Genomic DNA, 26,584 nt, shown 5'->3' with positions numbered 1-26,584 from the left:
CAACTCATCTGCATAAGGCCTCGAAATGACCACATAGTTGAAGTACCTTTCTGACAACATTATACATTATAGGCTTTACGGTAGCAGGGGGATTGTATTGGATTGTAATAGAGTACAATAGGATGAAGTCATCAGGGGACTGTGTTATCACGCTCGGAAGATATTCTTTTGAGTTTTTCTATGAAAAATTAGCTTTAGATTAGCTAAAGTTAGCAACACTCACAGCTGAGAGTGCTTTGGTAAAAATTCAAAACAAAAGCTGATGGAGAGATAAACCAACGATGATGTAATGTGGGCTAAAAGCCAGCAACATTGTCATGTTTGTGTTATGGACTTAATAAAAAAAGAGATATTCAATTAAATATAAACCACTTAGAAATCTGGGGATGCATTTGAGGTGCATTTGCACGGTGACATTTATTTGATAATTATAATAATGATCAATAACTCAACTCTTTGACTTAAGCCCTTACTTCTGTGTAGCAAAACAAACTAAATTCTAAACAGAAAGACTTGAAAAATATGTTTACATTCACTAATTAATGCAGTACATGCACAGATTATTACATTTGATAGATTTCATACATGTATAAGTTGGATAAAGGACACAAGAATTCCTCTAAAAAATTGAAGAATATGGACAAAAACTACAAAAGTGAGCCTGTGTTTATTAGACTGTAGTGCTCATCGGCAGAAACCTGCACCCATTAATGTGTTGCCCTATGGGAGTTGACAGGCCCCCCCCCCCCCACACTATGCTCTCAGCTATATTTATCTCCACCGTCACCATAAAAGGCTGTGACTGCTGCTAGGACACTCTGGCAAGGGCTGATATTATTTTTGGTTGTGTAGGAACCGCAGCCCTGTATGCACCTACCTGTGGGTTTGCTGGGATACTGAGATTTAAGCGTGGAATTGGACCATCTTTTTCTTTAAAACTTGGAGTTTGAGGCTTTTTGTCCAGGGTAAGTGACAACAGTTGTGCAGGGATACGACGTGATGAGCCAGGTTGTAGCTGTTGCACTATGTCTGTCTAAGCATGATGAGAAAGTGCCCGATTGCCTGAATCATATATACTGTCTTGCTAGCTGATTTTGCAAGTTTGAATTTGCAATTTTATGACGGTTGAAAGTCTTTACCCTGTTGTTCTCTGTGTTCGATCAACAACATAATTTGCAGATTTTGGCTAGACTATTTAAATATACTTATATTGGCATCATGGGGATTGCATAACTTCTACTTAAAATTCTTTAGTTTTAGTAAAGTTGATTTGGTTTCCATCCTGAGAGCTGGATTAACTCTCCATGTTCAACTACAAACAACATGTTAAAATTGAAGAAATCACAGACAGCTTGTTAAGCCATAAACTGATTTGAACAATAAGTGTATAACTTTTAAAATACCTACAATATATTTTAACAGTCAGTCCACCTGCTCTTGAACACTAACCGGTCACACAGACAACAGATAGGCAGCAAGAAACTCAGAAACTCCAGGCTCGTACCAGGAGCGGCCTGCACCATGTCTGGATCTATACCGTTCTACCAGAAGCACCATCGCCACTATGACCGCAGCTACCGTAGCAAGGAGACGGAGTCTAAACTCAGCCAGTACCAGACCAGCAGCAGATATACTGCTGGCAGCAGCACCTCCGCCGCCACCAGCAGGAGCGGGGGGTAAGGAGGAGGAAGAGTGTCATACCTTCATCAATCAATCCACTTCTTTGTCAGTGGGAAGCTCCCCCTTAACACCATCACCCAACCCAACTGATCAAGTTCACTTCCAACAACCTTGTTGTATCACTTCCCTGTCACAGCATTGGGATCATCTTTCTTTGCCCTGCTGCCATATTGACACCAAAGTAACCATCATTCGTTCCTCTGCTTCTCTTTGATCAACCCTCACACACACACCTGAGGATCTTTGCTCGTTATACTGGTTAAAACCTGCTTTGAATCCAGCATGAAGCTCTTTGCATGAGATGCTGTGTTCGCTTTTTTCTGCATGCTGACAAACTCTTTCCTGTAACACCTATTCCTAGATAACTAAAATTCTTATTTGGAAACAAGTTATTTTTGTCTAGTTTTAAACCCTTTGTTATGTCAGCTGTTATGTAATGGCTGAGTTATGGTATATGGCATAGACCGAAATAGAATCTTGACCTGTGCGTTCCATGTTGGAGGGAAACTAACAAGTGACAGTTTGGCAATCTGTAAAACCCAGTAGCATTTAAATTTATTATTATGTTTTGGAAACTTATTTGCTTCCCTCTATTCCCAATATAGGAGAGTTGTTCGTTAGCGGTCCTTTTTGTTAACAGGATTTGTGCGTCCCCTGTCGAATGCATTGGTCATGGGTCAAATGAGGTTTTTGTTAGTGAATGGCACTAAATGTCAAAGTTTGGAAAGAAATGTTAAAATAGTAATAGCAGTGTAAAGTAGTTTGGTTTTATAGCTCATTTAACTCTGTGATGATGGGGATTCTTTGTCACTGCTTTTCTTTCTTATTTTAGGAATAAATAAAAAACACCCAGTTTTAGAGATCATATATATTACAGTGCCTGGCAGGTCTTTAAATACAGTGTCCTGGAGAGTGTGAACAGGTCAGAGGGCTTAGGTTTTACTAACACCATTTGATCTTTGCCTTTACACTCTTGTAGTTGGGCAGCCCACCAGTCACCAAATCTGTGCTGAGGAGAGGAGGATTATGTTGTGATGAGGATTTAACAGTCAGTGTGGTTGCAATAATAAATACTGAAGCTCTCGTTTATGTCATGTTTGAATCCATTTTAATTGGTGTTGATGCAGCTCTGACCCTGGAAAGTCAAGCGAGTGTAAGTGGTCAGCTTAAGGGACAGTGAGCCAGATAGATACAGGAAAAACTAGGGCAGTTGCCCTGTCACCTTTCTTGCCCCCGCCACCTTATCGGGTTCTTGTTATCTCACACCCTGAGCTCCTACCCCCAACTCTGTGCTGCAGATAGTGTTGCTACGGACAAACTGTATGACAAACATGTATTGTCATCCCTTCCCTCAACTTATCTTAAGAAAGCACATCGAGTGAGATGATTGATAAGACTTTGGGTCTGTTAATGATTGAATTATTGTATCCGTGGTGCTCGGATTGCCCTTTGTTGATTGTGAAAATTAAATTATTGTGGAGGTAAAAATAATCCAAACTAAACCATCTTCACTACTACACTACCCATTGAATCTCCATCTACAACACATCCACCCTGATCTTGGCTTTGTCCCCACATGCTGATGTTATGTTTTTAGTTGCTCTGTCTGGCTGGGTGCCAGGCTGATGGTATTTCTATATGTCCCAGACTTAAAGTGACTTCATATTCTGGGCTGGAGGCGAGCAGACTGAGCCCTATACTCAACAGAGTCAAGCCAACTTACTTGGCTGTGGATAGAGAGAACCAAATCATCGGCTATGTAGTGCCTATCTTCAGGGGCAGGTAATGAACTCTTCCCACCATTTCAAACTGAAACTGAACAAATGTTGTGCAACATCTTAAAAGTTATTCCAGCTTTAATGGTATGCCTTGCTCCCCACATCTTATCCCTGGCTCTGCTCTACAAATTCCTAGTCAAGAGTTTGCTGCAGGATTTTCGGATACAGAGGAGGGAAGGGTGAGGGACACTGCTGCATACATGGCCCGCAGGGATTTGTTCACCAGTGGCCTGGAGATGGAGAGGTCAGAGCAGACCTCCAGGAGGGAGGCAATGCGCGGGTCGGTTGAACGCATCTGTCTGAACAAAAGGGTCAGTGGGGGAATCCATGTAACTCTTTTGGGGGTCATAAAGGAAGCCATCGACCCACAACAACATGGATTACTAACTGATTATCATCTTCACATCACAGAACATCTGTGACGTGATTGCCATATCAGTGTCCAGTTTAGAATTTAGTTTTTTTGGTTCAGATGTGTATTCGCAAACCCTTGTCCTTCATGACATCACTGATTGGCTTTTCATACCAATGCCACCATTATAGATAATTTTGAATCAAAATGTCACAGACTAGCTTTTGTTACTCGTGACATCACAGCAGACAATCCCAGTCATGGCGTCTCTTACTTCTGACATCACTGTGTAGAGCATTCTCTTTCAGGTAGTTTTTTTGTTACTCGTGTCATCACAGTAGACGATTGTGTTTCATGACATTACTGAACATTTTGTGTTGTGTGACATCACAGTAGTAGACCATTCTGCTTCATACCAGTATGTTTTTTGTCACATGTGACAGTATACCATCATGTTTCATGAGATCATGGAATGGCTTGTGTTATGTGTGACATCATAGTAGACTATTCTGTTTAATGCCATCATAGAATGTCTAGTTGTTGAATCACAGATTGGCTTTTGTTACTTCTGACATCATCCCAGTAGACCGTCCTCTTTCATAACATCACAAATTATCTTTTTCTTATCGCAGTGAAAAAAAAAAAATGTAAATGTAATATTGTGCTACATAACACAATTATTTTATCCGCATAGTCAAACTACTGAGAATATGTAATTGCAGTACTGCTCAGGAACACCTAGTGCCTGTGTTTAGTGGTTGTTACTACTACTCCGTACACAAGGAAGTTATTCATGTCCCTGGATGATTATGTGAAGCAGTACCCAGCCATTCATTGAGCATCATAAAAGCCACGCCCTCACTGTATTCATCTGTCTCCACTCTGTCAGACAGCATTACTACTGGCCCAGTAGTAATGGGTGACAAATTCCTCAGGAGATCCTGTTTCTTGAGACACAGAGAAGCAGTGTCCTAATGGTGTTGTCATATTATGTGTTGAGTTACTGGACAAACTATTTCTAGGACATAATGAACAACACACACTCACACTAATGACATGTCGAGTTTAAAAGAGCAAACATCTTGCATGTTTGAAACAAATAAAGATGTTTGATTGTTGCTGAATTGTATTGCTTTGTTTTTGCTTCAACCATGCATTTTGAATTCCTGGTGAAATCATGTGGATTTTTGAACATTTAAATATTAAAAATTCTTTCCATAGGGTATGGCTGGTAGAAGTACACTTGTCCTGAGTGTTTTAAGGCTTAAGTACTGTTCTGTTTGTAGATCTATGAACACGGGGAACACTTCAAGCGTATGAACGAAGACAGCCTGATGCACATCCCGGAGTTTGTGATTAAACCGCGCTCCCACACCGTGTGGGAGAAGCAGTCTGTGCGGCTGCATTGCACTGTCAGCGGCTGGCCTGACCCACGGGTCGTCTGGTAGGTCACAGAGATACATCACCTATAACATCACCTCAAATCTGTCCTTTCTGTCCCCTCAACATCCTGCTTATTCTTTTGAGCTCCATAGTTTCCGTGGCTTTTATAATTTTTCCTCTTGATTCAGTTTCATCGTTTTCAAGTTCTTTCTGTTTCTTCTGGTCTGTTTTCTGTCATGTTTTCTGCCTTCCACTGAAAGGTACAAAAACAATGTGGCAATTGACCCTCTTTCCCATGCTGGAAAGTTTAAACTTGAGAGCAGATACAACATGCACTCGCTGGAGATTAACAGGTAGGTGAAGCTCCTCCTTTCCACAGTCCTGGAATTTGCATATAACTTAGTTTATGTCAATTTATTTTTCTCATGTTAGTTTGACTTGTTATCAGCTAGCTATTAGCTCTTCTCTAGGCCCTTTCACTGATTATTTAATATCATTTACCTGATACCTGACCATAGACTGTAGAAAAGCATGCGGTAGAAGTAGCCTAGTGCCTCCCTTTGTGTTTCTGGAGGGAAAATGTGAAGTTTAGATTTGGGTTTACTGCTGTCTGCAATCTTTCACTGTGTTCACCGCACCCCAAGATGCCACTAAATCCAACACACTGCACCAAATTTTCATATAAAAATACTCCAAATGTTTTATGTTCTCTTGTTTTTGTCACATTCACTTGAGATAAATTAGTAATTAATTCTAGGACACAGAACTTAAAGAAATATATATTTTAATTGCATTGTGTCTTCAAGTGAACAATTCTCCAAAATACAAACACACACAGTAGAAGTGAATTGAGTAATTAATTGGAACTGTGTAAATATAACCAGTATAATATTTTTTTATATACTCATACTGCATCTTACTTTAGCTTATTAGCTTCTTCTTTTAGTCATAATTGTACCCACCGGGAAGAACCAAAGTGTCTGTCTTTATGGTAATGTCGATGCCTTTGTCCCTGACTAACTTGCCCAAACACACTGACACGGTTGGACTGTGAGCCAGAGAAGAGCCACACTATTTCCCAGGCTGCCACAGATAACAAAGAGCAAGTCTAAACATAGTGAATACCAGCTGACCAGTTCAACAAGCAGCCAAAACTCACCATGAGGAACATAAGAGATTATATTTATCACATTTTAGTGGAATATGTTGGCTGTATACAGATACTGTATGTACAGAGACCCACACCACCTGGTGCACATGACATCACCAGTGGTGTCTATTTATTACCGGAGTATTCCTGGCCAGGAGTTATGGAACGCTTTACAGACAGAGGCCCGCATACTTGGTATTATTTACATGGTTGGGAGGGTTGAGGTTGAGGTGGGGGAAGGGCACTGTACACATGAGTCCTTAAGAGAGAGAATGTGCGCATCATGGATATTGATCACCTGATGCTCTCCTCTTTCAGATGTGATTTTGATGACACGGCGCAGTATCGCGTCTCTGCCATGAACTCCAAGGGAGAGCTGTCTGCATTTGCCTCCGTCGTTGTCAAGAGTACGTTGCTTTCACCAAACCATCACACCCTGAACAAGCTCCCAAACCTGTTTTGTCTTGATCTCAAAATCACGAAAAACAGTAATTATAGCTCACCATAGATCAATACTATCAGTGTGTAAAGTTTCCAAATATAACGTTTTTTTTTTTGCTAATACCTTGTCATTAACTGTAAGAGGTCTAAAAAGTAAGAACCAAATGTACTTTAAGTTACAAGTGTCAATAATTAGAGACCCACTATGTGTTGACATCTATTCTCCATAGGGTTCAAAGGTGAAATTGATGAGTTCTTGCCATCACCCAGACGTAAGTTTGATTTGACCTTGTATTTGTATTTGTTTTTGTCTTTTATTATATGTTGTATTGCAGAATTAAAGTTGCGTTCATTCATTTATGGTCACCAGGGGGCAGAGGAACAAGCTGAAAGACACAGCCTTGACACGTGTATGTCTTTTTAAGATGTTTTGGCTAACGTGTTAGCAAGCAGATGCTAATTTACACATCCAGCAGATGCTGAGCAGCATTAGCATTCATTTTTTTGTTATGTTTCAAGCCATCTGATGAATACAAGTCACAAATTCTGTCTCCTTAAAGCTCTGTTTTGGTCTCCACCATCTCTTCAGAAAAACCTCTCTCTTCAGCTGCAAGATATTTGATTCTCATCACTAGTTGCTAACTTTGTCTGTCTGCTGTTTAGTGCTGTGCATGTACCGTACAGCTGCTTGCAGCCTTATCTCACAGAAATTCGGGAAATGACCCCAACCTAGGCGACTTAAGAAGTTACATTACAAATGTAGTTTGTTTTTACCACAACCATAATCCTTCTGAAACCTAACCAAGTAGTTTTGTTGCCTAAACATTAAATTGTTTCGATGGCCACCGTCACGTAAATGCACTGTTATGAGGTTGTGGTCATTTCACGTCTTTCTGTGTGCTCATGTTGTTAATTAGAGACTGTTGTCAGAAAACATTCTCCCTCTGCTGCTGGAAGCAAAGGTAATCAGAGCAGTAGCACTGAACAGCAATATTGTGGCAACAAATCCTATATTATGAACATTGCTAACGGTGGGTTTCGGCTAACTGCTCATACAGGACTGACCTGCAGGGATGTGGTGGGTTGGGGGGCTGTGAAGACGGGTGGGTGCTACTGCACTAACAACTTTTCTGTTTCCTTGATGCTGCGGCGACAATGCAGGTGCCAGTACTGAAGGTAATGGGGTCACTGGATTCTGGTTTGAAAACGTTTCGGTGAACTTGATGTTTCCACTGCATGTCCGTGCATGACCACTCTTGTCTGTGTTGGTATTTAGAGTTCACAGTATTCCTTTTAGAGGACGTTATTTAATCCTTCATATATTGTAAATGTTTCAAATGTATGAATTTTCACGATAAATATCCTAATTGTATTTTCAACTAATTCAGCAACTGAAATCACTGAATATTTACTTGTTTAAAAAAAAAAAAAAAAAGAAGGATTTTCACGTGTCTTTTGTGCTTCACTGTTTATTGAATGATAAACTATTTTGAGCACTTTACTTCCAAAGTCACTCTTTTGGTCTGTATTTGTTGCTGTCAGTTTTTCTACACATTTGATGAATGTTCTCTTCTCCACCTTCTTCTGTCTGGCTGAAACATTTTGATCCAGTTTTTCGGTGTTTCTGTGGATATGATTATTGATCTGATTTGTCTCTGATGTTCTGTCTCTTTCACAGTGCAATGTTTTGTTCCTCCCTTTCCACTCGCCTTGCGTGTGCAAAGTGTTTGCACAATAATGCCAGTCAAACTCCGACTCTGCTGTCTCGTGCTCTGTCTGTAGATGGCCCAGTGTCCGAGTATGGCATCAACTTCAAGACTCACATTGTTGATACATTTGGTGTGTCATTTGGAAGAGAGGGTGAAACCATGAGTCTGGGATGTACGGTCATCATTTACCCAGCCCTGGTCCGCTACCAGCCACAGATCCAGTGGTACCGAGATGGTAAGAAGATGTGGATTATTGTGGATTAAGCCACTCCAAACCTAATGCCTGCAATCAAATATACTTAAGTGCCCTTAAAAATTGTACATAATTGCAGTACTTAATTAAGTAAATATACTTAGCTACTTTATATTACTAGATTTTAAATTGATTATGTATCTGATTTGAATACATCACATGCATTAAAAAGTATGAAATTCATTATTTTCTTTGTCTATGCTTATTGTTTTATGAAGGACTATATATTTATATTGCATGTTACTCAGACGCCCTCCATCTTTTTCTCGCAGATGTTCTGCTGTCTCCCTCTAAATGGAACCACATGTGCTGGAGTGGAGACCGAGCCACGCTGACTTTCACGCACCTCAACAAAGAGGACGAGGGGCTCTACACCCTGCGTGTCACCACCAAGTCTGGATATGAAACCTACTCAGCCTACGTCTTTGTCAGAGGTGGGAACATCTTCCCTCACTTGTCATTAAAATGTTAGATGACTCTCAGCTGCTCACTATATGATGGATTATATTCTAACTGAGTGTGTCCTAAATCAGCTGCTACTTGCCTAAATAACAAATCAAGATCTTGCTCCAGTGTTGCCTTCAAGCCTGAGACTCCTTCAGAGGACTCAAAGCTCTAACTCTGAGTCATTCGTGGTCATGCTGACCATCGTTCAAACATCAGTAAAGCCTGTTCTAAAACCTCACTTGAAGCACATTTAGAAAATGTCTTATAGCCTTTAGTTCTATAAAATGTTACGTATCTTAGATGTCTCAACACATACATCCTTTTTGCTATCCTTGAAAACACAAGATAAATGCAACCAGATTCCTTCAGCTTTGTTTTTGTCGAGTAAGTCATCAAGGTCAAAGTCACAATAGCCCGTCCCCTGGCACCTAATGACAACACCAGAGCTCATGGTCAAAGTGTCTGAATGTGAGTGACTGGTTTTAAATAGGATACACTCCCTGGCATCTGTTTGGATACAGTGGAAAAAGTGGTCAGTGAAGCTTATCTTTGCTGCCTTCAGAGACAATCTGACCTTTACAGCTTCAGCTTCCAGAAAATAGATCCTGTTGTTGACTTTGGTTACAGCTCAGGGTCGCCATTACATGACATTACATGACATTATATTACATTTATTTAGCTGGTAGTTTTATCCAAAGTAGCTAATTCAAGTGCTACATTTAGAGACAATCAGAGATAGAGTTGTTTTTTTAAGGGTTAGGGTGCAGTCTGAACAGATTCAGTCTTTTTCTGTCTGCGACAGAAGAGGCCCACTTAAGAAGAGGCCAGTCTCCAAAACAAAGCACTATATGAGCCTGGCTGCAGTCGGTCTATTCTCAGAGAGCTCTGCTATGGAATGAGTCTGCCTGTGAGCACTGATAGATAATATCTGCTCCAAGGAGAAACAATAGGCTGCTCAGTTTCCTTACAGCTGTCTTAAAACACACTCTCTTATAACTATCTCCTCTTGTTTTATCTGTATTCTTTACAGATCTCTTATGTTGTTATAATAGACCAATTACGCGTCACTTTTAAGATTATGGGAAATTTTGCTTCCCTAACATGCCTTCTTTCAGACTAGTGGAAAGAAAACATCCAAAAATACACATTTAGGTGTTTATTTTACTATTTTGTCTATTTGCATCTGTAGTTTTCTCCTAATTCTACAAAGGTTATTAGCATTAGACAATGCCTCATTTGCATATTTAGAGATAGAATTTCACTTGTATTATAAAAATAATTGTCTTAATGAAAGAAGTTTCATGCTGCGGTATCCTTTAGTTAGAAATGTTTAAACTATTAATCTGTAATGTCTTCAAAATCTATTGAATTTTACAATACATATCTTTAGTCTGTTTTCTCAAAATTAGTTTTTTCTCCACTTCAGTAGCACCTTCATAAAACAACCTTTTCAATTTCATATCTGTTTATATATCATTTTGGATTTATATAACATTTTATTCCTCAAAACATGGCGAAAATCATTTTTTTATGGCTGTTGAAAGTACTTTCTGATTTATGGAGTGATGCCTCTTATTTTGAAAAGTAAATTTTTTGAAGTATCATTTTGTTGATGGTTTGTGGTTTATAATACAAGCTGCATATGTACACATGTACCCAGTTAATACGTGCTCTTAATTAATGATGCAACTCTTAGGTGGCTTGGCTTTACCCCTCATGTTTCTTTAAGAGTCACCTCTCTTATCCCCTTTCACTCCGGGGAGGGCCGCAGCTAATTCTGTCCTCCTGCTGCTGATTGCTCCCGGCTTGTGTTTGACTTGAGGACCAGAAACATTCCTGACATCAAACCCTGCAGCCACATAGTTCAGCAAGAGGCACAGCTCACCTTCAAACCACCAGCTACAGTAGAATCAGTTAACTAGAGACAAATCTTTGGCTCAAAGGCACTCAGTACAGTACAGATCCCTGCCAAGTGTTTCTGCAATGACCTCTGCTGTAATGTTTGGTTGAATGAAGACAAACCACAATTGCCCCCCGACTAGACCGCAAGCGTATCAGACACGTTTTTCACTCGCATTCATAAGATACGTTATAGCCTGATCTAGGCTGCTGTCTGCACCAGCTCCGTGCAGCTTTACTGCACTTCACTGTGTAACGCCTCATGTTGACTGTTAAACGCTTCCTCTGAACAGAAACTGTCATACCTACGTGTGCAAATCAAGTGAAGAACAATTTGTAATCCATTTGGAAAGAAGAGTCCAAACTGAAGCGGTTGTTGATCCTGTAAGTAGTGAGTAGTGAGGACTCAGCAGCCAATGAGGATATAAAAATATGTTTTCAAAAATTGTGAATCAGCACAACTCCTTGAGCATACCGTCATAAGTGAGCACAACATATATTAGACTGATTGCAGTAGTATGGGAGATAAGCTGTGGACAGACACAGAGATGCACGCACTCACGCACACATACACATAAATACATAATCTCCTGGTGCAGATAAAAAAAACAAGAGTGTGTAAGACAGAGAGAGGATGCACACCGACAATCCTGATGGTGTTGATACCGTTTGTGTTAGATGCTGAAGCCGAGGTTGAGAGAGCTCCGGGTGCCCCTCTGGATGTGCGCTGCCTGGATGCCAACAAGGATTACATCATTGTCACCTGGAAGCAGCCAGCTGTCGATGGTGGCGACTCCATCTTGGGCTACTTTGTGGACAGGTCAGTGAATACACGGCAGTGGTCATGTGGATAAAACCCCTCAAAGAGTGAAGGGAAAGGGAGAATCATAGTTTTATAGCAATGGTTTGTGACATTTTGCTTTTCTTTGTCGTGACTCTCTTAACACTGTAGTAAGTATTAACACAGTAAGACACACATGAAGCAGCTATATGGTTTCCTTTAGAAACTGCAAAACAAATTGGATGGATACCACAGAAAACAGTACCAAATAAAAATAAAAAAGACAATACAGAGTTGATAGAATGCTCTTTAAAAAAGTGAAAATAACAGAGATTAATGAACAAAGATATTCCATAAATAAGAACTAAAGCAAAATGTCACTGACTGCCCTAAATCCACATGTTCTCCCACGATTAAACATTTAAATAAAAACCTATAATGTGTAATATATAACCTGTAATATGTGTACAGATGTGAGGTTGGAACCACCCACTGGATCCAGTGCAATGACTCTCCAGTTAAATTTGCCCGTTTCCCCGTCACCGGCCTGGTGGAGGGCCGCTCCTATATGTTCCGTGTGCGTGCCGTCAACGCGAGTGGCATGAGCCGCCCGTCACGAGTCTCTGAGCCGGTGGGTGCCATGGACCCAGCTGACCGCGCCCGCATGAGAGGTACTGCAGCCTTTACTGTGTGTCTGGGCAGACACAGCCTTCATATTTAAAGAGCTTTATACACTCGGAAAAATAACAAAGTACAATAAGAGTCAGGGATCAGAGATTTTTACAGATTTTTTTAATTGGTCAGGAATGTCTTTTAGAAGTGTTGTTTTCACTACTATTATTTTAGATAAAATTCTGCTAAGAAACACCGTGAAAATGGACAGAATAAAAATTAGTGAACTTTGGAGCAAAATACAGACATGTTGAAACCTGATTCATAACTTTTCCTAATCATCCACTGGCTGTCAGGTACCTCTGCTCCGTGGACCGGCCAAATCATTGTCACAGAGGAGGAGCCTGCAGGTAGAGAATCACATTCTTGATACCGTCATTTATACCAGTTATGTCTACGAAACCCAGTGACACGAATGCAATTTCCCTGCTGCACGGGTGATGTGTTCAGGGACCTAATTCATTATCTTTTGATCCTCAGAGGGCATTGTTCCTGGCAGACCTCTTGAGCTGCAGGTGACAGAAGCAACCAAGAACTATGTGGTGCTGAGCTGGAATCCACCTGGAGAGAAAGGCCTTGAGGGTGTCATGTACTACGTGGAAAAGGTAACTCATTGAACAGCGTTTTCTCAGGTGTTACCTGTTAAAGGAAAAATCCGCACTAACACCTTGTATCCTTGTTTGTCAGTGTGTCTCGGGCACAGACAGCTGGCAGAGGGTGAACACAGAGATCCCGGTCAAGTCTCCTCGCTTTGCGCTGTTTGATCTCGCCGAGGGGAAAACCTACAGCTTCCGCGTCCGCTGCTGCAACGCTGCCGGTGTCGGCGAGCCATCCGACCCAACTGAGGCCACCACTGTCGGCGACAAGCTTGGTCAGAAAACACGCATACATGCATCATAACAGCAGAACGTCACATTCACAGTTTATGAATGTCCCAAAACATGTCTAACGTTCTGGTCCACAGACATCCCATCTGCCCCAAGCAAAGTTGTCCCTATCAGAAACACAGACACATCAGTTGTTGTGGCTTGGGAAGCGTCCAAGGAGGCCAAGGAGTTGGTGGGATACTACATTGAGGGGAGCATTGTGGGTAGCAACGAATGGGAGCCATGCAACAACAAACCTGTGAATGGTACCAGGTAAAATGTCTCCTCTTTCTCTCTTAAACAAGTTTCATGTAGTCCATTTGTTCTATGTAAACGCATTGCCTTGTTCACATTTGCAGGTTCATCTGCCATGGCCTGACGACGGGAGAGAAATACATATTCAGGGTGAGGGCAGTGAACGCAGCAGGGCTCAGCCAGTTCTCCCCGGAGTCTGAGCCTGTGGAGGTGAAGGCTGCTATTGGTGAGTAACACTGACGGTTCACATCTCAGTACAAGAAGCTAATGCAGGAGTCAGAGGACACTGAGAAATATAAATCATCCTGTTGTTTGTATATTCAGATATTCAGGCTTAGAGGACGGAACCCACCGCAAAAGCAATCCATTTAATAATGTTTTTAAATATGCTGTTGGTGCTGTAGCTTGTATTTCTGAATTCATTTTGCTCTTAGTTAGACTATAGATGGGGGCGACCGTGGCTCACTGGGTTAAGAGGGTTGTCTGGTAACCGCAGCAATATCATTTTTAACATGATGTCATCTTTTGAGACATGTCTTCAGCTTTGTATACCATCAGCATCTACACCCCCACACTTTCTCCACCATGGTTGCACCCTGTGTCACCCTGTCACGTTATTCTGCACCGGTATGTGCCCCACCTACCCACCACCCATGTCCAGCCACATCCACCCTCCCTCCTTCTCCTCCTCCTCCCTGCACAGCCTGGTCAGGACTTGTAGTCTTCATTTTATGTGGGTCAGTGCGATCCAATGCATTGGCTGTTACAAACCAGCCCATTGTCACACACCACCACCACCACCACCACCCCCATTTCACCTTTCCTGGGCAAAAGTTGTGTCGGCATCCCCTCTTGGTGCTAAAGGTAGCGACACACACACCTCTCCCACCCCACCGGTACCCTCAAACTGCACTGAGTTGCTCTTTCTTCACCTCTCTCCTAGCAGCTAACCCGGCAGTGGAATTGTTCTGTTCCATAGTTAACTGAATTTGAATGAGTAGACTATAAATGATTTAGGAAATCTGAGAGCAAAACAGACCAATCCTGCTCTTTCTGATCTACTGCATGTGTTCCCTAAAGTCTCTCCGCATTATTACCAGCATAACTTTCAGCATTTGGATGCCTGTTACTCACTACCAGCTTTGTTCTGTTCTTTGTTTTCCCTCATGAAACTCACTCACTTAGTACACAATTAGTAAAAATGCAAATGTCTTTCTCTGCAGACAGAAGTATTGGTAATGTTTTCAAGAAACACAATCATTTCCACTTTGTTGAATTACAATAAATGTAACGGGCTGTTATGCTCCGACTACTGATACACTTAATTTACAGTATATTTCAATAACTTGCAGCTACATTTTTTTTCATGTTGAGGAGAAATAGTAAAGACCAGCTAATAACAATTACTTCATATGAATTAGATTATTCAATCACAACACAGTTATTTCATCTTTTGAGTGGATATCTAAGAGATGATGAAATCCATTGGCATTGTTAGTACAGTGTTTTTTCATAGAGGATTGGTGCAGCGCCTGCACTCTCACAGTCATTGCCTGTTCTACTTTACATGCCTGCACACTCTTATAATCCAAAATAAAGCCTACTCACCTCCTCACACGGATGTTGGTCATCTTGTCTTCATTTTTCACTCCCTGTCAGATGAAGATATTTTACTGCAATTTGATGTACTGTTTCTGTTTCTGCTCGTCTTCTGTTTGCTTCTCTGGATATTTTGCCTTCTTTTTTTTTTTTTTGTTTTTTAAAGCCTCTTTTGCTTTTCTCTGATAACTCCTGTAGGGGGCGGCATCCCTCATGGTGTGTTGCCGGAGATGGGGCCGGGGGGTAACGCGGGCCAACTAACCGAGCACAGGCCACGCTGGACGGGCACGCATGAAACTGTCCAGTCCCCCCCCGACACTATGCAAAAGCGCAATAAAGCTCAGGCTGACACTGAAGCCAGGCAGGGGGCCGGAGATGCCGGCTCTGCCCTCGCACTGCCCGAACCGGCGGAGAGTAAACGCAAGGGGGGCAAGAGAGGCAGTGTGTCCTGGGCCCCTGACCTGGCAAAAGACCTGGTCTCAGAGTCTGTGTCAGACTCAGTTTCTGACTCACTAACCGACATAGTCCCGGCTGCACACTTAAACCCGGTCACCGTGGAGGTTCAGGATCAGGCTGTAGCCACAGACAGTGAGCCTGATGCCCAACAGGCACGTAAGTTCTCTGTAGATGCTTCTGCTAATCGGGAGACAGCGAGGCCCAGGAGAGGGTCTACAGGTGAGCCCCGGTCACAGATGGAAATCTTTCATCTTCAACAAACACGCACATTTAGATCAATGCAGAGTACATTTTCTTCTCAGATCAAAATGTGTGGATATCTCTTCTATCAGTTAGCACCTTAGTTGAGATCAAGCCAGGTGGCGCGATGGTTATCCTTCATCTAAAACAAACACAAAATAAATTAGCATCCATGAAAATATTCCACCCTGACCGTACAAAGTAATAGAATAAAGATTTCTGCAAGGTTCTACTTTTACATTCACATGCTTTTGACATAAACTGATCAATAAACAGTTGGTGAAGTTCTCTGCTGGTATTCTTCTCATTAAGGTAAGTCACACTGTAAAACACCACCGAACTGTAACTCAACACGCTTGTCAATAGTTTTCCTGGCCACCACTTTCACACAACGCCCCCCCCCCACCACCACCACCACCTCCCCCCCCACTGGGTGGCTCAACATCAGTCACCTCAGGACCTGCCATCACATTCAGTACCCAGAACCCTTTAACACACACACACACACACACACACACACACACACACACACACACACAAGTATGTCATGGCAGGAGCCAGCTAATCACACCCTGCACTTCAAAAGTGGGTAATCCAACCAACACAAGAGCAGGACACATGTGACCTGAGACCTTTTTGGTAGGGCACTGTGTACCCCTTCAGATTTTCTCCTCTCGGACACTTTGATCAACTTCTCACCCCTAAAAATGGGAGAGTATCAAGTTCAAGTGACTATTTGTGTACGACAAATTTACTATCACAATGTTACACGATCCTGCTTTTGGAGAGACCTTTTTGCTCACAGTTACTTCTTCATCCAAGTCCCAGAAATTACTTTATCCTTTGTTGTGTCATTTCTTACCACCAGTTTGATGTAATATACAACTAATTTCCAATTAAGTATAAAAGAACAGTTTGACATTTTGGGAAAATTATGCTTATTTGCTTTCTTGCAGAGAGTTAGATGAGAAGATTGATATCACTCACTAGTTTTTCCGTGAAAAATGAAGCAAGATTAGCTTAGCTTAGCATAAAGACTCAAAACAGGGGAAAACAGTTAGCCCGGCTCTGTCTGCACATTGACTTCCTGGCCTATCTGGCTTTTACACTTCATGTTTTGTAAGGATTAAACAAACAAGTTATTACGTATTAGTGTGCTTTAGTGGATTACTTTTTTGGACAAAGTCAGGCTAAATTCCCCCTGTTTCCAGTCTTCATGCAAAACTAAGCTAACCATCTTCTAGCTGTTGCTTCATATTTAGCGCATCGCCATGACAGTGGTATTGATCTTTTCACCTAATTCTAAAAAAGCAAAAAAGTGTATTTCCCAAAAGGTCAAAGTGTTCCTTTAAGCAAATCATAATGCAAAAGCCTGATATAAAAGGTTAAAGGTGCTATTGTGTTGTAGGTTTGACGATATTCTGTTACAGCAGGTATTCGCCTACTATTGTCTTTAAACTTTTACAAAATACAGTGGTGACTTCAGTGATGCTTTGGTATTGGAGGAGAGTGACTTGTAATGCAGCCAATACCTGCTGTAATGTGAAATGTTTTCCGTAATGGGACACTGAAGCGTGTCAGCATCAACAAAGCTACAATACACTTTCAAAGATCAAGGATTATAAATGAATTAGAGCAGCTGGCCGGAGAATTAAGAGTATCACCTCATTGTAGTGCTTCAGTTTCCCATTACATCACCCTGAGGCATTATGGTGTTAATATGTGTTTTCTGTCATCTCAGCCTCCCCTGCTCCACCCTATGGCATCACTGTCCTGGAGTGCGTGTGCGACTCCATGGTGCTGGCCTGGAAACAGCCGAGCTTCATCGGCGGTGCTGACATCACCGGCTATTTCGTGGACTACCGTGAGGTCATTGATGGCGTGCAGGGGAAGTGGCACGAGGCCAACATCAGGGCTATCAGCGATAGGGCTTACAGGGTGAGTCATTAAGTTCAACGACCCAAATACAGGGTTCAGTTGATGTAGATGTTAAAAGACACTTCCATCAATTAGGTTTTATCTTCATGTCCCTTTTGTCTCCAGGTGTCTGACCTGAAGGAGAACAAGAAGTACCAGTTCCAGGTGCGTGCGGCCAACATGGCAGGTGTCGGCATCCCTTCACTGCCCAGTGACACGTTCCTGTGCGAGGAGTGGACCATCGCTGTGCCAGGTTGGTTATTCGACACACTGGGAGGATGTTTTCATGAACAGAACCCTCTTTTCACAACAACAACAGAACAAAAAAGCCTCACACTCACAGATTTTTTTGTTATCTGAATGTCCTCTCCTCCTTGAAATATAACCTTTCCTCCTGCTCACGCTGTGATTGGCTGCACAGGGAACAAGAGAGCAGCATGTTTCCTTTTTCTGTGTCCATGATTGTTTATGGATCCCTTTAATATTAGTAAAACATAATCAGACTTACTGATCTGCAGCTTTTAAGCCTGTGTGTGTGTTTTGTTTTTTTTACCACAGGACCTCCTCATGACCTGCAGGTAAGAGAGGTGCGAAGTGACTCTCTGGTGTTGTTGTGGAAACCACCTGTGTACCAGGGCCGCGATCCGGTCAACGGTTTCTACATTGACATCAAGGAAGCGGAAGCACCGGAGCAGGCGTGGAGAGGAGTCAACAACAAGGCTGCAGAGAAGATGTTCATCAAGGTCGCCATCAGCACTTCTTTTTAAATTACGAGTGTGACAGCAGCTGGTGTGATAATCACAATTTCTTTCATTTTGCAGATTAAGGATCTGAAGGAAGGAGAGACGTTTGTGTTCCGAGTGCGCGCTCAGAATCAAGCCGGCGTTGGACAAACCTCCGCCGTGACAGAGCCGGTTGTGGCTCTCACCAAACCAGGTAGAGGAAAAACGTTTGATTGGGATAAACCTGGTGGTGACGAGCTCATTGCTAAAATATACCATCTCTGAATTTCAGGCACCAAGGAGATAAAGGTGGATGTTGATGATAACGGTATCATCTCCATGAACTTTGAGTGCTGCGACATGACGCCCGACTCCAAATTTGTGTGGTCCAAGAATTACGAGGAAATCACAGATCCATCCCGCCTGAATTTGGAGACCAAGGGAAACAAGTGAGAGGACTTTTTAAGTTGAGACTCATTGATCGACACACCAACACTCAGCGGTCTTACCTCGTACATCTTTTCCCTTCAGATCCAAAGCTGTTTTCAACACTCCTGGGGAGGAGGACATTGGTATATACTCGTGCTTTGTCACCCACACTGATGGTGCTTCATCCAGCTACACTCTCTCTGAAGAAGGTGGGTTACAAAATCACACGTTTTAAGAAGTAAATGAAATAAAAATGACTTCAGTTTTCTGCTTTTTTTTTCTTGTATTCATGAATAATTTCCTCATATCTTTGTCAGAGTTGAAGAGGCTGCTGGAGGTCAGCCATGACCACAAATTCCCCAGTGAGTGTATCAGCACGTAATCACAGCTGTTTTTTGAAGAATATCATGAACTGGACTGTTCTTCTTTAAGTTGGCTCTCACTCTTTCTTCACTCTAGTTATTCCGCTGAAGTCAGAGTTGGCCGTGGAGCTACTGGAGAAGGGGAAAGTTCGCTTTTGGCTGCAGGCGGACAAGATGACGGCTAACGGCAATGTCGATTACATCTTTAATGACAATGCTCTCTCTCAGGGGGACGTAAGTAACCAATTTCAATTCATGATACATCTCAGAATTATGTGTTTTGAGTTTTATGTACGGGAGAAAAGTTTTAAAGGTGTTGTTTGTGTTTTTGTAGAAATACAAAATGAACTTTGACAAAAACACCGGCGTGATTGAGATGATCATGGACTCTCTGACTCCGGCAGATGAGGGCACCTTCACCTTCCAGTTGCGTGATGGGAAAGCTACCAACCAGTCCAGCTTGGTGCTGATAGGAGACGGTATGTTCAGTCAAACAGTAAAATCCTGAAGATAATCCTAATCACATCGATGAATATAAAAAAAATGCTTCCCTAAAAATGGGACTAACGATTGAGCCGGTTCTAGGCTCTGATTGGGCAACTTTTTGTCAGTCTAATCTGGCAACACTGATCATAAACTACATTCATGTTATCACATAATTTAACAGCAACGGCAAACAAGTTTCACATGGTTAGATATCACAGTTAGATGTAGTGTTGTTTTAGGCCATAAAATGTTAACTTACTCTTTTTATTTGCAGTGTTCAAGGAGCTGCAGAAGGAATCAGAGTTCCAGATGAAAGAATGGGTCAGAAAGCAAGGTATGGATGGCTGCATACTCAAAACTACTCAATGCAATTAGTTGTGTTGTCTACAACATGTCAGAAAACCAAAATCACATAACGGTATCCCAGAACCTAAATATCTGTTAAAAGATATAAAGAGAAAAGCTTAAAAATTCTCCCACTGGAAAATGTTGAATCGCTGTTGATCTACTTTTGCATTACATGATATCATTTCCGTTTTTATAAGTGCCATGTCTGTTGCAGGTCCTCACTTTATCGAGTATTTGGGCTATGAGGTGACACAAGAGTGCTGCGTTATAATGAAGTGCAAGGTGAGACAGAACTTTGACTGTTTTTTTCCTGCTGCACTCTTTTAAAGATAAACCGTGAGTGTTGATTTCATCACATCCATCTGTTGCGATGCATTTCAGGTTGGGAACATGAAGAAGGAGACGTCTGCGCTGTGGTACAAAGACGGACACCAGATCAAAGCAGACGAGCATCTGGGCTTCACCGAGGGAGTCCTGAAACTGGAAATTGCTCAGGTAAGAATATGAGAAAGGGGAGAAGTGTGAATTTATGTATTTATATATATATATATATATATATATATATATATATATCTGCCTGAGAATGCTTTATTTAATTATTTGTTTGTTTGTTTGTCCTTTGACTTTTTTGCTTTTGCATCATATATGTGTTTTCTGCAGCGCCCCTAGCAGAAGAGAAAAGCTTGCCTTTTCACATGAATACAAACTATATTCCTTGCTCGTTGTTGTTTTACAACTGAATTTGACGATTTCTGCTCTCTGTCAGATTTCCAAGAAGGACTCTGGTGTGTATGAGGTCGTTCTGCAGGATAACAGAGGAAAAGACACTTCTAAATTGAATTTGACAGATCAAGGTAACCTTTTTAAAGTCACACACTGAGATAACCAATCATGACCGGAGCAAATATATCACTTAGGATGATCCAATCTGTCCCCTTCAAGGTTTCAAAGACTTGATGAATAAAGTTTTCAATTTTATCGGTAAGAAGATGAACATTTTGTCCACACATTAAACATTTTGGTGCATGATTCATTTTGAATTTGCATTTTGATTCCAAAAATCATATTTGAATTGCAGCCAATTCCTCCACTCCGCTGAAGATCACAAGCACAGATGAGGGCATCCGACTCTACACCTTCGTCAACTACTATAACGATTTACTCCAAGTGACGTGGCACTATAAGTACGTCCTGTGTCTGCAAGCATGTGTACATTTCTTATTAAAATCAATCCGTTACAGACACTGTAGCTGAGGCAAAGATCTGTGCATTGTTTAATTACACCTGAGAGTACATTCGACATGGTTCTAGTAATTTTCTGTAATTTTGTGCCCTTTTTACAATAGCAAAATATTTCAGTGCTTTGTCCGTCGGTATAGTCTTCCTCATGTTTCTGTGTTTCCACGTCTGTATCGCCTCTCTGACTGACAGGGATTCGGCCATTGCCTTCTCTGACCGTATAAAGAGTGGCGTGGTGGGAGAGCAGCTGTGGCTGCAGATCACAGAGCCCACAGAGAAGGACACGGGCAAATATGCCATTGAGTTCAACGATGGAAAAGGTGGATTGAGGAGGACCGTTGAGCTGTCTGGTCAAGGTGAGACCACCAGCGTATCTTAGCCACAATGGCTGTATAGTACCTGTACTATGGTTTAATGCTGCTATGTTTTAAATGTGTGGCTTTTTGACATTTTATGACCTCTAATAGACTTCTTGTACTTCTTTTTATAATTCAGATTTCTTGTTTTATCCTACACTAGCATTCATATTCATATACAACCTTTTTTTTGTTTTGCAGCATTTGACGACGCATTTGCAGAATTCAAGAGACTGCAGTAAGTTACTTATTCCTCGATAACTATCATATTACAATAGCTTCATGTAGCCGCCACCCCAACATAAAAACACATTGTGTAAATTTAAATCTTTGTTTTAAATCTGTGATCTGAGGAACTATATGAAGATGTTTGCATGAAGATGACTTCTGATTCTCAGCACCTTTCATCTAGTGTGTTGTTCCCTCTTTCTTTCTTTTCTTTACCTCATCAGACATGCTGCTATTGCAGAGAGAAGTAAGTGTATTTTGTTTAAAGTGGCTTTGTGTCCGTCACTTTTAAGGTCTGGATGTGTGGAGCTGCTGAATCTTAAAGAAGAATGACCTGTCCTTATTTTGTTTAGAATTATCTATAATAGAGTTTCAAATGCTGCTTTTCTCTAAAGTCTTGTAAAATATTTTTTGGATTCCACTGATTTTAGTGGTAATATTCCCGTATACTTAACCTCCAACCTGGTGGTTTACTTTAAATTAGCATCGTAGTAAAAGTTTTTGATGTAATTATTGAAGTTAACTTTGTTCCTTTCAGGTCGTGCTCGAGTAGCAGGAGGCCTGCCTGATGTGGTCACTATACAGGAGGGCAAGGTAAACTGTTTCAGCTGATATTATGTGGCCAGCGCCTTAGACAGCGCAATGAGAGACCGACTCTAAGTGCTTGAACATAATCGTTGTATGGTTTCATGTATGCGTGTTGCATGTTATCTTCTCACCAGGCCCTCAATCTCACCTGCAACATCTCGGGAGACCCTTTGCCAGAGGTCACCTGGCTGAAGAACGACAGGGAGATCACGTCCGACGACCACTGCATCCTCAAGATCGCCTCGGGCAAGTTTGCCAGCTTCACCATCACCGGCGTGAACACGTCGGACTCCGGGAAGTACAGCATCCTGGTGAAGAACAAGTACGGCACAGAGAGCGCGGACTTCACTGTAAGTGTCTTCATCCCTGAAGAGGCGGGCGGCAAGAAAAAATAAAAGTGGTCCAAATTTTGTCGTAAATATGTATAAATGGAAAGAAAACCACCGGAAACAGTTAAAGAAAAGAAACAGGCTTGAGGATGTTTTAGATGTTTTGTGTAGGATATGAAATTATCTCTAGAGGTGCTGAATCTGAAATGAGAGAAATGCAGAGTGTGGTGAAGAGTTGTGACTTTAAATTATTATAAGCATTTGGTCCAATAAGAACAAATCTAACATCATGTCCACTCAAAACTGTTACTGGTGCAATTCTAGATTTTGTTTGTGTAAAGTTGTGGCATGCAGATCGGCACATGTTTGCACTCATTTTACTGTGTTTGCTTTAGAAGAAAAATGAAACATTACTCGAGAAAAGAAAGCCAAAGATGTAGTTTAAGACGTGTTGTGTTGATGGGACGATAGGAACGCTAAATCATAGAGAAGAAAATCATGGAAGTTAATGTGCAATGTCTGCTAAAAAGCCAAATGTTTTTACATGTTTTATCCCATTTGCTGCAAATCATTGCATACTTTACTGACAACAAAACTTTGAATGTTACCAGAGAAAAGGCTTTGAGGGTTAAGTGCAAAACAAAGAGCAGGACAGACCCGCTAACAATTAAGTGCTGCAGGGAAGATTTATTTTTGGAGGCCAACCCCGGAAATTAGCATCACACTGGTTACCTCAACAAAAAGCCAATGGGATTCTTCCATTAGACTTTTGGATTATGGCAGAAAAGCAGCTCTGTGGATATGCTTTAAGTAAGACAGCAAAAGTAAACAAAATGTATCGCAAATGGGCTAAAACATGCATCGTGTCATTTCATCAGATTTTACATTTAAATGTCGTGATCATGGCGTCACGTCCATTGTCTGCCTTCCTGTAGTGCATACTGTATGTTTTGCCCACTGTCACTGTTGTTACAATGTGTTCCACCATTGATATGAGATCCCCTTCACAGTCCACCATTAATGATGATAATGCCTCCTTTAATGTGACGATAACGAAGCCACTGTGATGAAGACTGTTTGATCATTGTTCCTTAACAGTGGTTATTGCATCACTTCCTTTTCCCCTGGTTCTTGATGAGACTAATAAAAACAAGCATGTACTTCCCCACTTCCTCCTCCTCCTCTTCCTCTTTGAGTCGTCTCACTTTGGTTTGAAGCCTCCACCCTTCACTCTTCACTGTTCACTTTGTCGTTCCAGTTGACCTGTTCCATTTTCACTCCCAGTCACCATTCCTGTAGACTTGGACCGCCTGACGACCAACCACCAGAGAACCCCTCTCTGTACTGTAACCACTGTGCACTTTAATGATGCTGCTCTGGAAAGATAGACGATTTAAGATGATTGCTGTATTGTTTTGGTGCAAGTTGTCTCGTTTGGAGGTATCGGCTATAGAGAGGTCTGCCTAGGAACTATTTTTGTCAACCATAGTTCCTACAGAAAATATATTTTTTTGGCGCTTTAAGCAACACAAGCTGAGTGTCGTATTGTATCATATTGGAGAGAAGGCAGATCTCTACGGCCTATATTTCTAAAAGCGAGGCAACTCGCACCAAAACAATCTAGATTGATGAATAGCACCACAGGTAAGAGGATTTTGGGGTGAACTGTCCCTTTAAACATGAGTACTACTGCTGGAAGTCACCGTGCAAATCCAAGAAATAGTCCTGCACACAACCCCCTGTAAAAGTAAGCTTTTGTACAGATTAACGGACAGTATATAACGTGTTAATTAGTGAGCTTTGGGCAGAGCCAGGCTAGATGTTTCTGTTTACAGTCTCAGCTAAGCTAAACTTATCCTGCCGTCTCCTCACTGGGGCCTCATATTGAACAGACATGAGAGAGGTATCGCTCTCAACATCTAACTCTCAGAAAGAAAACGTAAATCTAAAAATGTCAAACTATGACTTGAACAGACCAGGACTACTGTATGTCTGTCAAGTGCTAAGGGCTCTCTGGTTGTACATCATTTTAAATAGAAGAGAAAACAAATTTGACAACAGTTCTTGTTAGAAAGTTGGCTTAAATTATTATTATTATTCATAAATTATTTTATGTTTATATTATGCACTGCATAGGATGTCCTGGTTTTCAAGTGGTTAAAGAACGTGATTGAAATAAGACAATAATACTTTAAATGAAATATTTAGTAAATATAAATTCATTTTGATGGTATTCTTAGTAAACATAAATCAGTTTTCCTTGTGAAATTGATTTGGATTCAGTAAATATTTGAGGTCTATATCACTCATAAATTGGCATGCTTTTACTAAATCCAACACATTTTAATTGTTGCTGTTATTATCATTTACATAATTTTTTTGGTTTGGATTTAATTAATTTGTTCAATATTTTTTACTCAAAGCTGTAGTACTTAAAATCGAATCAGTTATATTACGTGTCACTTTGCTGCCATGTTTTTTTAAAGTAACCATTGTTCAGAGTCTTTAGAGTTTAGGACTTCAGTCTTATGCAGGTGTGATGGTTAATTCTGGTTAGAGCGAGGCTTTTTATACACGCTGACGTCTAACTCCAGTCCTCTTCCTCTCAGCTGGAGATCGGAGAGGGAACACCTGACTTGGGGGTGACTTCATACTCAACTGATGCGGAGGGAAATGTGGTGTTTGGACCAAACACCCCGAAGGAAAAGATGAAAACCACAGTCACTGGAACCAAAAAGCAGAAGAGAAAGGGTGAGAGGGCTGAAATGAAATATGTGACGTCTGAAACAACGACATTATGAGGTTTCATTTTGTCATGACTGAGATGCAACGTTTACTAATGACTGTGCTCTTGCAGAATCTGTAAGTAAGACTCTTCCAGTGGGAAAGGTTGAAGACAAAGATCGAGAGAAGGCTGCAGTTGAACCCAAAACTTCAGATTCACAACAAACACAAGCTGCAAAAGAAGCAATTGCTGATCGGCCTTTGACTGCTGACCAATCAGAAGCGTCCGAGCAGCCTGCAGACACAGCAGAGGAGCCTGGAGCAGTAGCTGAAACACAGCTAGAAACAGAGTGAATCTAGTGGAGAAAAGTATTGATTGTACTCACATATACGCAGATATGCTACAAGTTTAATGTGGGCTTTTGAGCCTAATATGATTGATGTGCTTTCAGTTACTGTATTTTAGACTTTGCATTTGCTCTTATCAAATATTAATGATGACAATATTCCACATTTGTGTAATAAAATAAGTGTCTCATGGAACTTTGCTTTTTGTTTTATATGATGCACTCATAATAACACTATAAAGACCTGTTGTTCCGGTTTCCCTGGATTTGATTTAGATATGTTTCTTTTTCATCATATTTTCTTTAATAAAGAATCAGTTGGCATATATCTTAGTTTATATTCTAACACTTTTGAGAATATAATGCCAGAAGATTTTTGGATGTACAGCGTAGAGGCTGACAGAGGTGAGGCCCTCGCTGGAGGGAAGAACAAAGCAAACATGAGAAATTCTTGGGGTGAAACAGAGCAGAATTAATTCAAGTGAACAAGTGTAAAAGTTGTAGAGGTCCAGAGCTCCTTCCATACAAGATCACTACCGGAACATACT

General features: G+C 41.2%; 1 protein-coding gene across 6 annotated transcripts; it reads left to right on the top strand.

The window, feature by feature from the left end:
• The first annotated feature begins 813 nt into the window (after nucleotides 1-813).
• On the top strand, nucleotides 814-26,232 carry myom1b (myomesin 1b). 6 transcript variants are annotated; one of them, XM_031850142.1, is made up of 41 exons: nucleotides 814-965; nucleotides 1,461-1,676; nucleotides 3,328-3,462; nucleotides 3,595-3,769; nucleotides 5,097-5,254; nucleotides 5,454-5,546; nucleotides 6,662-6,750; nucleotides 7,015-7,056; nucleotides 7,946-7,960; nucleotides 8,567-8,728; nucleotides 9,019-9,180; nucleotides 11,771-11,912; nucleotides 12,345-12,544; nucleotides 12,842-12,895; nucleotides 13,026-13,150; nucleotides 13,233-13,416; nucleotides 13,510-13,684; nucleotides 13,771-13,892; nucleotides 15,464-15,481; nucleotides 17,703-17,899; nucleotides 18,005-18,131; nucleotides 18,437-18,621; nucleotides 18,700-18,814; nucleotides 18,893-19,049; nucleotides 19,132-19,238; nucleotides 19,347-19,391; nucleotides 19,489-19,625; nucleotides 19,726-19,870; nucleotides 20,152-20,211; nucleotides 20,440-20,507; nucleotides 20,607-20,720; nucleotides 20,992-21,079; nucleotides 21,168-21,206; nucleotides 21,304-21,409; nucleotides 21,657-21,820; nucleotides 22,022-22,058; nucleotides 22,273-22,295; nucleotides 22,587-22,642; nucleotides 22,771-22,986; nucleotides 25,575-25,716; nucleotides 25,823-26,232. In XM_031850142.1, exons 2-41 carry the CDS (start codon nucleotides 1,522-1,524, stop codon nucleotides 26,041-26,043), a joined length of 4,755 nt encoding a protein of 1,584 aa, XP_031706002.1. In that variant the 5' UTR covers nucleotides 814-965; nucleotides 1,461-1,521; the 3' UTR covers nucleotides 26,044-26,232. The 6 variants fall into 6 exon arrangements, with proteins under 6 accessions (XP_031706002.1, XP_031706003.1, XP_031706004.1 ...); XM_031850143.1 differs by having other exon boundaries at nucleotides 1,423-1,676; XM_031850144.1 differs by lacking the exon at nucleotides 7,946-7,960.
• The last annotated feature ends 352 nt before the right edge of the window (nucleotides 26,233-26,584 follow it).

This window comes from Anarrhichthys ocellatus, unplaced genomic scaffold (assembly GCF_004355925.1).
Source record: "Anarrhichthys ocellatus isolate YVR2014 unplaced genomic scaffold, GSC_Weel_1.0 scaffold10, whole genome shotgun sequence".
Lineage (NCBI taxonomy): Eukaryota > Metazoa > Chordata > Actinopteri > Perciformes > Anarhichadidae > Anarrhichthys > Anarrhichthys ocellatus.
Note: the sequence above shows the minus strand (reverse complement) of the source record. Positions and strands in the feature narration are given on the sequence as shown.

Excerpts from the sequence above, each read along its gene's own strand:
- myom1b (XM_031850142.1), top strand. The coding sequence starts at position 1,522 with ATGTCTGGATCTATACCGTTCTACCAGAAGCACCATCGCCACTATGAC. Across the intron at positions 8,729-9,018 it reads GATCCAGTGGTACCGAGATG|ATGTTCTGCTGTCTCCCTCT; the intron begins GTAAGAAGATGT and ends TTTTTCTCGCAG. Across the intron at positions 17,900-18,004 it reads TCAGCGATAGGGCTTACAGG|GTGTCTGACCTGAAGGAGAA; the intron begins GTGAGTCATTAA and ends TTTTGTCTCCAG.